At 37.3% G+C, this 12,138-nt stretch overlaps 1 protein-coding gene across 1 annotated transcript in view; it reads left to right on the top strand.

Annotated features, from left to right (window-relative positions):
- Positions 1-12,138, top strand: part of JMY (junction mediating and regulatory protein, p53 cofactor) — a 65,840-nt gene that overhangs the window by 26,480 nt on the left and 27,222 nt on the right. The window contains exons 4-5 of the mRNA XM_042825994.1: positions 1,654-1,804; positions 3,952-4,121. Of these exons, the coding sequence (XP_042681928.1) occupies positions 1,654-1,804; positions 3,952-4,121 (321 nt within the window). The remainder of the gene's footprint in view (positions 1-1,653; positions 1,805-3,951; positions 4,122-12,138) is intronic.

Raw genomic sequence — 12,138 nt, forward strand, 5'->3', positions numbered from 1 at the left:
TGATAGTATAGATGATGTAATTGATGATAGTATAGATGATGTAATTGGGATTGCAGTTAATGAAAAGATGCTTCCTGTTTTTCTTACTTGTAAATATTTGATCTCTGGAACAAGGATACAATAGTATTAAAAGATGCTAAATCTCTGGCCTGTGCTGTGTGTAAATAATGTTTTGGCAGGCAAAATTGGATGAAGAAATATTAAGAGCTGTATTGTGGCTTCTTATTCTTCTAGAAGTGATGTCTAGTAATAATGTTACTCACACTACTTGTTGATCCCATTTCAATTTCAACATCAAATTATGTAATTTCTACCCAAGAGAATTAAAGGAAGGCTTCTAACTGTATTACTTTTATCATGATTACCTGATTTATACCTATGGTTTGACTGCTATTTTTAAATTCTTGCCTGTCCACTCATAATCATTATGTATGGAAATAATGATATATGTGCTTCATTGGATTATGTGTTATAAGAAAAAATTAATATTCCCTTACACTTTGTTTACATTTTTATTTTGCCTGTTGCCTTTTTAGGGTTTTCAGAAATATGAAATGTATATATGAGGTAGATTAAAATACCGTATAAAACTACTACAAACATTTTTTGAGGATAGAAGTTATCTATATATATTTGCTTATAATGATCATCCCTGTAAGAAATGAGATAAGTGGATACGCAGAGGTAGATTCTGAATAATAACTAAAAAGCCTACTATTTGTAGTGAAATTACAAAGTGGAATGGCTTTTTGACCAAAGCTCTGTGAAACTGGGAGGAGACATTTTGACATTGAGACATTAGAACTTCAGGTTAAATATCTGGTTGCACAGAAGACTGAGTTTTCAGTTTGGGGATTATTGTCTGAAGTATTGAGGTGTCTTTTTGGCCAACGTAAATGAAAAATATTCAGAATTAAGGCTTTGGAATTGCAGGTTCCAGCATAAACGTCTACTGAAAATCTAGGTGGTGTTTTTTTTGTTTTGTGTTTTTTTTTTTTTTTTTTTTTTCCAGTTACAGTGCTTAACCACCCTCAACCTTTTTTAAGAAGTGTGTACAAAAAATAGGTAGGGGGAGACAGCTACTTTTTTATTTTAAAAGAAATCCCAGTTCTCTTGCTGTTTTCAGATAGTTATTATAGAATTGAAATTGCTTCCATTTTAGGAGTGGAAAAAGTATTTAAATTCCCAGTCACTGGGAAAATATTTTTAAAGTCATTGTTAAAACAAAGAAGAATTCCTAAAACTGATGATTATTTCCCAGCATCCCGTGACATCCCCTTTTTCCATCTTTATTATTATCTAAGAGCATTCACTTGCTTCAGATCAGAATATTCCAGGCTGGGAGAAAGCCTGGATAAAGCATGCTTGTTGTTTGAGGATATGGTATTTAATGAGAAGTTACTGGTAAATCAGATTTATATTTGAGTTTGTTGTGCTTCTTGTAAGAGTAATAATGAAGCCATGAATGTACTTCTTCAACAGAAAGGAACACCTTTTTTTTTTTTTTTTTTTTTCCTGTTGAATAAAAGCCATGATGATTTGTTGTAGTTTTCTCTTTTTGTTATTTTGTTTTCTTTCTTTTGTTCTTAGCCTGAATCTGATCACTGTTCAGAAGCAAGCAGTATTATTAACTACAGTCTGATTTATTTTCAGATCTCAATAGAGAATGACTACCTAGGCCCCAGAAGAATCGAGAGTCTGCAGAAAGAAGATGCTGATTGGCAGAGGAAAGCCCACATGGCTGTACTTTCTATTCAAGATCTTACAGTTAAATACTTTGAAATAACAGCTAAAGCACAGAAAGGTAATTATTTTCTTTTATCCTGTACTTGAAATAAACATTAACCTTTAAAGATCTTTTATCATGTTCTGTATAGTACCATGTGATTTCCTTTTTTATCAAACCTCTGTGAGGAAAAGGCAGTTGTCGTTCTTATTTGTTTTTATTTCTGTGTATGTTGAAATCTTTCTCAAATAAGTTTTTACAGAATGCCATCAGAAGCAGTATATATTTTTATATATAGCAGAAGCATATAAATTTTTAAATTTCACAACCAGCTTTGCGGTGGGATTTTATTAGTGGCAATTACATTTGCAAAAGATTTAGGAAACATGGAATCCTTGATGGATTCTGTCTTGTGCAGAGGATATGGCAAACCACAATAGTAAGTGTCCATTGCTTTTCCCTTTCCTTTCCTCGCTGCCTTCCAGTAAAATTTTTTTATAGCTCTGAACACTAAGCAACAGCTCAGCTTTAACTGCTCTGAAAGCAGCTCTGTTTGAAAGTCTTCATAGATAAATGTTTCACATAGTTTTACTAAATGAGTCAGTGTAGTTAAGCAAGGACATATGGCTTGTGCAGACATCTGTGCTCTTACTCTTGTATGGTTTTAACCAAAATAATCGGTTAATTAGTGTAAACAAACCTCAGGATGCAGTTTCACTTTCTCTATTTTTGTTTGACTGTGCACTACTGCTGACAGAAGTTTGTCCCACTCTTTCCCCTGCTTGAATGCAAGTTCCTGTCTGTTTCTTTGCCTTGGTGGTAGTGATTGTGCAAATACATGAATGAGCTGTACCCCTGGAAGAAAGTCTTTTTTGATGGGTAGGTTTCCTGTCATCTCCATGAATAGATCTGTTTCAAAAGAAGCAATCACTGTAAAACAATTCAATTTAGGGTTAATATGAAACTTCATCTTACCTGAAAAAGGGACTAAACTAGTTCAAACATATTAATTAGAGCAAATTCTAAAGGTATTTAGCTTCTGCTTTAATATGAGAAATGTGGCAAGTAAAACACCTCATTAGTTAATAAAAAGTGTATTTAGAGTTCCTTTCATTTTATTTATTTATTTTCTTCATGTAATGTTTTCATGTAATGCTGTCAGGATTGTAGGGAAGGACAGTGCAAAAATGAAATGCCTGGAGTTTTTTGATAAATGTACAACATAGGTGTGCAGGTTGGTTTTTTTGTTTGCTTTATTTGGCCTCCTGCTGATCATAAGGAGATCATACATAAGAACACATGACAGAGGAAAAAAAAAACATGAGAGCAAATAGATATTTATTCTCTAACAATAGTGATTGGTATTTTCTGACACCTAGGGACTGAATGCTACTATTTTTGGTTGTGCAACTTCCCTGTCTTTTGCTCTGTAAAGTTAAGTGTGATCAATATTATGTGATTGTTCCGTATGTTAAAAATGGTGAAAATCTGAAATAAGTTAGCCTAGATTTTTTCTGGGGCTCAGGAAGAGAAATCCTGAGTCACATATGGGACTGTTGCTACTCTGAGGGCTTCTTTAAAAGATTCTAGTTCAACTTGGTACATTAAGGGATGATTGTACCTTGTTATATAATTATCCCATAAAGCAATCTTTATTTTGAGTTTAAAAAGAAAGCATTGTTTAACAAAAATAGGTTTGTTAAATTCATTATTCTTTCTGAATTGCATTTGAAGTCAACCTCAAATTCTGTTTTATGTTGGAATTCTTATTTCACTCTGCATTAAATTTATGACTGCACTGTAGAATTTGTGAAGGGAAACTGGAGATTTCAGTAGCTTACGGTAGAGGCTTTCAGAAGCAGGGGGAACCTGGGATGCACTTCAAGACCACATGGTAACAATAACCTGTATTTTTGTTGTCAAAAGTTCTGAACTTGTGGTTCTGACATTCAGGTAATTTGTGTTCAGAATAGTTTCTCTGAATAACAAAAATTGGATTTATGATAACGAAATGGTAAACAAATATGGAATTACATACTAATGTGAATCCTAAGAATTCTTAAACCTCAAATATGAAAGTTACTACTCTGTAGAATGACTTCTCTTAAGAAAACTTTGTATGTTTTTGGATACAAACATGTGCACAGTCCCAACAGTAGAATCCTTATAGAGAACCGAAGAGAAGACTGATAAAATGTTTACCTTTTTTTTTTCCCCTTCTGTAGCTGTGTATGACCGAATGCGAGCAGACCAGAAGAAATTTGGTAAGGCAGCATGGGCAGCAGCAGTGGAACGTATGGAAAAGCTTCAGTATGCAGTTTCTAAGGAGACTCTGCAGTTGATGCGTGCTAAAGAAATCTGTTTAGAGCAGAAGAAACATGCACTGAAAGAGGAGGTAATTTTTCATACCAGTCGGTAGAAGAATTAAACACGTAGTAAAAAATTGAACCTTTAAGGAGCGTGGACTTGAAAGAAATGAACCAACAGACATGAAAGTCATTATTTTTCATATTTTCAATAATGTAAGTTTGTGTTTTAATCCCCGCGTTCAATCATACTTAGCAAATGAAATTTTATTGTAGGTGTCACAGAGTCCTGAGGGAATTCACTTTTGTATCACCATGGCACTCTTGATGGTGTTTGAAAAATTATGTCAGTCAGGTGTAGTCCCTGGTGGCTGGAAAAAAGGGCAGTAGAGTACTCAAATTAAGAAGGGTCAGTATGACCCTTCAAACTACCGACATATTAGTCTCACCCTGGTGCTGGGGAAGACCTTGGAGCAGATCATCCGTGGAAAGGGAGTTGATATGGGATGTTCACCTTCAGTAGTGTCTTTGACATGGTCCCCCATAGCACCCTTCTCCCCAAATTGGAAAGATGTGGATTTTATGAGTGGAATGTTTGATGGATGAGGAACTGGTTGTGAGATAGTATCCAGAGAATGGTGGTCAGTGGCTTGATGTCTTGTTAGAGATCAATGGCAAGTACTAGGGATCAGTACCATGACGAGTGATCTTTAACATCTTCATCAATGATATTGTCACTGGGGTTGAGTGCACACGGCAAGTTTGTGGATGATGCCATGCTGTGTGGCGCAACTGAAATGCCTGAGGGACCAGATGCCATCCAGAGAGACCTAGACAGACTCAGGCAGTGGGCCCAGGTGAATCTCATGAAGTTCAATAAATCCAAGTTCAGGGACTTGCACGTAGTTTGCAGCAACCCATGCTATCAGTATAAGCTGGGGGGGTTGTAAGGATGGAGTGCAGCTATGTTGAATAGAACTTGGGAATACTGATGGATGGCAAGTTGAGCATGATCTAGCTGAACGTGATCTTACTGCCAAGAAAGCCAGCTGGATCCTGTGCTGCATCAGAAGAAGCATAGGAAGGCAATCCTGCCCCTCTGCTCTGCCCTGGTGAGACCTCTTCCCAAATAGCACATCCACTTACGGAGTTCTTAGTACAAGAGGTGCTTGGACCCGCTGTGCCACAAAAATGATCCAGGGAACAGAACACTGCCCCTGCGAGCGCAGGCTGAGGGAGCTGGGTCTGTTCAGCCTGGAGATGAAAAGGCTTCAGTGAGAACTGATAGCTGCTTTTCAGTATTTAAAGAGGGGCTATAAGAACGAAGGGGACAGACTCTTTAGCAGAGTCTGCTGGGGTAGGAGGAGGGGAGATAGTTTCAAACTAAATGACAAGCGATTTAGATTGGTTATAAGGAAGACGTTTTTATAAGGGTGGTGAGGGGCACTAATGGGTTGCTCAGAGAGGAGGTGTACCTGGAGATATCCACAGTCAGGCTGAATGGGGCTCAGAGCAACTTGATCTAGCTGTATATGTCTCCTGTTTGTTGTGGGAGAGTTGGACTAGATGATTGTTAAAGGTCCTTTCCAGCTCAAAAGGTTCTAGTGAGGCCGCACCTTGAGTACTGTGTCCAGGTTTGGGCCCCTCACTCCAAGAAAGACATTGAGGCCATGGAACGTGTTCAAAGGAGGGCAACAAAAGCTGGTGAGGGGTCTGGAACACAGGCCATATGAGGAGAGGCTGAAGGAGCTGGGAATGTTCAGCCTGGAGAAGAGGAGGCTCAGGGGAGACCTCATTGCTCTCTATAACTTCCTGAAGGGAGGTTGTAGTGAGCTGGGGGTCGGCCTCTTCTCTTGTGTCATTAGTGATAGGACCAGGGGGAATGGCTTCAAGCTACGGCAGGGGAGATTCAGGCTGGACATGAGGAAGTATTACTTTTCAGAAAGGGTGGTCAGGCACTGGAATGGCTGCCCAGGGAGGTGGTGGAGTCACCGACCCTGGGGGTGTTCAAGGAAAGACTGGATGTTGTGTTGAGGGACATGGTTTAGTGGGAGCTATTGGGAATAGGTGAACGGTTGGACTGGATGATCTTTTAGGTCTTTTCCAACCTTGGTGATTCTATGATTCTATGATTTTGTACCACTTGTTTTCTTTTTACCTTTCCCTGGTTAGTCAACCAGGATTACAATTTTTTGCTTCTAACCACTAAAATGCATTAAAAAAGGAATTGAAACTGAAATCTGCAGCTCTGTAATTTCCATCCTGCCACTTGGGACACAAGCACTTTTTTTTTTTTTTTGAGCAATTTTTGACAGTCTGTTTGGAAGGAATCTTCACATTAGTAATTACACAGATGACTAGCCAGTTATATAGGCAGTACTTTGATTTTGCTTACCCTGCTTATTAAGGCAGTCTTCCAGAGGGATTGGTACTAACAGTAGTACTCCTGAGGAAAGAGTGCGTGCATTAAACTGTGTTTAAATACCTTGGCAGAAAAAAAAAACATGTGCATTAGATTTTATGATACTTCCTCAAAACAAATATGCTAGAAATCTTTTAGAGTCTGTTGTCTTATGGATATTGTAAGAACTTCACAGTCATACTGATATTAATTTACATTTTAGAATTACTGGCTTAAGAGTACTCTTCAAATGCTTGTTGGCCAGCAAAATTTCACTGAATTCTGTTAGAAAAAAGTTACTCAGAAAGCTCACGACTTTAACACAGTACAGTCTGATAAATTTGCAGACAGATTATGTCCCTTTTCATGATCTTCTATGGAAGACAGCTCCATGTATAAGGGAGTAAATGCAACCATGAAATTAAAGTGTGCCCGATTAGAATTACAGTTTTTTATAATAGAGACTCATTTTGATTAGTGAGTAATTATTGAGATGCGGAGAAGCATTCAGGATTAAACAGAGAAACAAGATTTATGCAGTATAGTAGGTTGATGGAGGTCTCTGAAGTGAAAGGTTGGGGGGCATTTTGAAAAAGAGGAACAAGAAGCATCTGACGGGTGTGCATCATTGTGGTGCTTTGGGATTTTGTGTAATAAGGTTGAAGATTAAAATAAGGTGATTGGGATGATATCAAGACCATCTTGTGTTCTGAAATGCCTTTTTTATTGCTTTGAGAATAGGATAGCTCTAAGTGTGCAGAGGTTGGGTATTAGGAAAAAATTCTTCTCAGAAACAGTGGCAATGAATTGGAACAGGCTGCCCAGCGGGAGGTTCTGGAGTCACTGTCTCTGGAGATTTTCAAACAAAGAGTAGATGTGGCACTGAGGGACATGGGTTAGAAGGCATGGTGATGATGGGTCAATGATTAGACTGGATGATCTTAAAGATTCTTTCTGGCCTTAGTGATTTTGTGCAAAATTGGATGTGAGAAATGTGCCTTCGAATCCTGTGTGGTAGAAGGGTTGCAGTCTTATCATAGTTTTCATTTAGTATGCAAATGAAACACTTTTTTTTTTTTTTTTACACTTATATATACAGAAAGCTACTGCATTTTCCAAACTAACATGATATGCCAATAATTTTTCTTTCTTACCTTTGCATTTAATAAAACTATTTTTTCTGTGCATAGTACTTCAGAATAATACCGTACTTCAGAATAATGAATAATTATCTATGCAGGAAGAGGGTCTTCTGATTTTAGTGTTAAGACATGGTTTTCCAAATAGCCTGGTGAAAAACTGTTAGTACAAGAAGATGGAGTTGAGCAGACAAAAAAGCCCACAGATCTTGGTAAGGCCTGTGTAAGCTGCAGACAGCAACAACTGTGTTGAAAGGGATATGTGTTGGATTAGCAAGCAGTACATTTGTTGCTGTAGTACAGTGAGGATCTTTGTGGTTTTTTTGTATGTCAAAATAAAGGTGGGATTCATAAATGGTATAGTGGGACATTTTTGTTACGAAAATGATTGAAATGGCACTGTAGAAGAGCTGGGGTAATCCTAGCTAGACGTAACAGAAGCAGAATGAAATTGCAAAGTACAAGTAAATTCCAAATTAGCAAGCTCATTTAATAGAATGTAGCCTTGGAATTGCCAAAAAGATGCATGTTTTCTGGGAATATTTGGCATGGTCATGCACCACATCCTTACATCTAAATTGGAGAGAGATGGGTTTGAAGATTAGCCTGTTTGGTGAAAGAAGAACTATTTGGGTGGTTATAGCTAGGGAGTTGTGGTCAGAGGCTATGGGTTCAGATGGAGGTTGGTGATGAGTGGTGTTCCCTAGGGGTTTGTCTTGGGACTGGTGCTGTTCAGCATTTTTATCAACAGTGTAGACAGCAAGATTGAGTACACCCTCAGCAAATTTGCTGGTGACACCAAGCTAAGCGGTGCAGTTGATGCAATAGAAGTAAGGGATGCTATCCAAACTGACTTGGACAAGCTTAAAAAATGGGCCTATGAGAACCTAATGAGGTTCAGCAAGGGCAAGTGCAACGTGTTGCACTTGGGTCAGGGTAATCCCAGATAAGTGTACAAACTGGGAGAAGGACATGGTGGTCCTGGTGAACGAAAGGCAGACATGAGCCAGCACTGCACTTGCAGCACAGAAGGCCCACGGTATCTGGGGCTGCATCAAAAGCGGAGTGGTCAGCCAGGAGTGGGAGAAGACTGTCCCTCTCTACACTGCCCTCGTGAGACCCCACCTGCAGTGCTGCGTCCGGGCTTAGAGCCCCCAGCATAAAGCAGATGTGAAGCCCTTGGAGCAGGTCCAGAGGAGGCCACTAAGATGATCAGAGGAGTGGAGCACCTCTCCTACAAGAAAGGCTGAGGGCGCTGACCTTTTTCAGCTTGGACAAGAGGTCTCCCAAGAGACTTCATTGAGGCCATCCACTTACTGGAGGGGAATTAAGAAACAAAATGAGATAGACTTTATACACAGTCTCCTTTTTACACGGGGATGGTTTTAAACTGAAAGAGGAGAGATGTAGGTTAGATGTTAGGTAAAAATTCTTTACTCGAGTTGGTGAGGCATGTTTTTTCAGCCCTCCAAGCCTGGTGGCTACAGCTGTTAGGTGATCTGCCTACCAGCAGTACCAGGTATGTACAATTTAGGAGACTCAATCATTTGTTTGGACAAAACATGTATTTTTAAAGTATAACAAAGCTAGCAAAAGTCATGTGAAACTTCTCTTTAAAAGATTATATTAATTATAAAGTAGTTTAGTTGGAATTGTCATTTTAGGGAAGAATATCTGGTGTCCTGCTATTTGATCCTTTTGAATTTTCATGTATGTCATTTTGTGGATAAAATAATGTAAAACAGCTGTTGGTAGCAGTTGAAATTCAGGAACAAAGTTGTCTTTTTAATACTTCATTTTGATTTCTTCCTCTCTGTGACAAAGTCTTAAAAAATAGTAGATCAGAAATAGTTTTTGGTTTTTTTTGTGCACAGACTGTTTCATTACTACTCTAATTACACATCAAAAACTCTTTGAAAAAGTCCATGTCAGTGATGATATCTTTGAATTAGGTAGTGTCTTCTAAGTTTTAATAAAGTTCTGACTTCAATATTTTAATTTAGCTTCTCATAAGTTAGTAAAGCTGTACATACAGAAGTTGGGTAACTGAAAGTATGGAGTGATGAGATACAGTGGAAGGAGCTACATATGGGCTTTAACTTTGCACATGTAGATACTTGGGATTTGAACAGTGTTTTAGAAGTCTGAATTGAGTTTAAATTAGGCCAGTTGTTACTGGTTTACTTAACAGCTGAAACTGTTTGCATTATTGCTATCAGTACTTTCATCAAAAGTAGAACTCTACCCAAATAACAGTTAGATCTTTTAATTTTCCTGTTCAGTACCTCTGTAAATTCCATCTGTTATTCTTAATTTTGTTTGAGAAGAATGATGAAAACTTTCCTTTGAGGCAGACCAGAGTCTGTTTTTGTGGACTGGTTCCCAAGACGTGTCCTCATGACAGTAAACAGAAATGTTAAATCACAGGGAGAATCCTTTGTAATTCTGTAAGTATGTGAAATAGTTTGGGCAAATGGAGATGTGTGGCTAAACACTTAAAAACCAACAAGTCTCTTCCTGCGCATGTAGGAATCAGTAACTAGTTTTGTATTTTTTTTTTTCCTTTTTTCTTTCCTTAGAAGTGTTACAGTACAGTTGTAAACACTCACTTTAAACACCATGGTAAGTGGTTAGTTATATTTTCATAAAAATATATTCCAATAAATTACAGGTTGAGTTCTGTAATTTTTTTGTAGTTTGTAATTGTAGAAGTTCTTTTTCTTGTGCAGTGAGCCTAAATTAAAGATACATTTACTTCCGATGACTTCGAATATGTAAGCATGTATTGAATTTCATGACTGTTATTTTGCTTTTGCCTGTGTTGAATGCATCAGGCATTAAAAAATAAAAATATCATTTAAGGATTTTATTCAAGAAAACCCGAAAAAGTCTTTCTAGAAAGCATTTTTTTTGTTAGCAGCAATATATGTGTTAGCAATGGATAGCAATTTGCTAAAGACACCACAATTATTTTTTAATATGTCTGCAAGCATTCTGTTATGGTAGAAAGGTAGATTTAATTATCATTACTTCTCTATTTCTTCTTTGACTGTTTTTTAAATTGTTATGTTTTTAGATTTTGTTATCTTAGAAAGTGTGTTAAGAGTTCTTATCAGAGTCTTTGTGTTTTAATCTATTATGTCCTCATTACACTATCTGTGTTTGAGTCTACATTCTGCCATAGAAATGTTAGGAAAACTAAGTTCCTGATTAAGATCTTCATTTAGTATGAATGAGACAACAAAGAAACTCTGTTACTTCAATTAGGGCCACACAGATTGAGTTATTTGTTATAATGAATGAAAGCAGTTGAGGCATATCAGGAAATTGAACTAAAATCTCCTCAATTCTAGTTCTTTGTCCAGCTGCAAAATATTTATTTCCTGTAAACAGATTCTCACTTTGAAGTTCCTGGTATTTCTCCACGGTATTGACATTGGTTAGACACTCACAAATGACTATAATGAAAGGTTCAATTTTTTTTTTTTATTATGCACTTTTACATAGCTTAGATATCTGAGAACCATACAACAATATTCATTTTACATTTCTGTTTCATGTGAAAACTGAATATAGTGATGTCAAAGGCCTTAAATAGATCAAGTAGGTGGCAGTGTCTCTAATGCATGCTTGCAAGGCTAAGATTTTGTTGTCACTTGGGCCTTTGTGTTGCAGATACTTGTGCAGCTGAAAGAAACTTTGAGCTGCTTTAACTTCATTAGCTGATACTTACACTTAGTGTCTGTGCAGTCTTTGCAATGTTTGAGGGCTTAAAATTTGTGGACTTTTTTTTTTTTTTTTTTTGAAGAAAAGTTTGGGTGAATTTCACAGTTCACTGACAAAGCACGACTTCTTAGAAGTAGTAGAAGTTTGTGTTCTGTGGTAGAAGTTGAATGACATTGCATTAATTTGCTGAAAAATAAAAACGTATTACAGAGAATCCTTTTAACATGCCAAAACCTAGGTGTGTCTCTTGTAAGCTAGCTCCTATTAAGAGCTGGGACATTCAGAAGAAATGGTCGTTTTACCCTGAAAGCTTGCAATCTTTGTTACCAGAACGGTAAACAAAATAATTGGATGTAGAGAGATGGATGTAGAATAGTAGACCACCTTAGCATGACACAGTGGTGTCACTGGACTAAAACATAGGAACTATGCATTATTGATTGTAAGATTTGTGATAATCGCTTAAAGACTTATTCATCCTTTCTGGCTGATAACTGGGGAAAAAAATGCATTTAATAAATAATTTAGTAAAAGAAATTTTAAGAACAGAAATTCTAAGAGTTGATTCACAGTTCTTCCATCTGTTAATCTCAGGCAAAATAAAGTATAATTTAGGGAGTTCTTTCCTCACTGTTTAATTAAGCTGTGAAATCTCTGTCAGTGGATAATGATTCAAGTGCTAAGAGCTTACACGCTATTAAAGAGGGGGATAGAACAAAGTCACGTAGTAAAATCAGGGGAGTGTATTCAACATAAAAGGCAGCTTAAGAAGTCTGGAGCTGTAAGCTCTGAGAGACTGCTGAACTGTTTTACGGAAGTGTTGCTGCACTGTCTGCTATA

The sequence above is a fragment of the Centrocercus urophasianus genome, unplaced genomic scaffold, assembly GCF_019232065.1.
Source record: "Centrocercus urophasianus isolate 14NV4802_14NV808 unplaced genomic scaffold, USGS_Curo_1.0 seq_25, whole genome shotgun sequence".
Classification (NCBI taxonomy): Eukaryota; Metazoa; Chordata; class Aves; order Galliformes; family Phasianidae; genus Centrocercus; species Centrocercus urophasianus.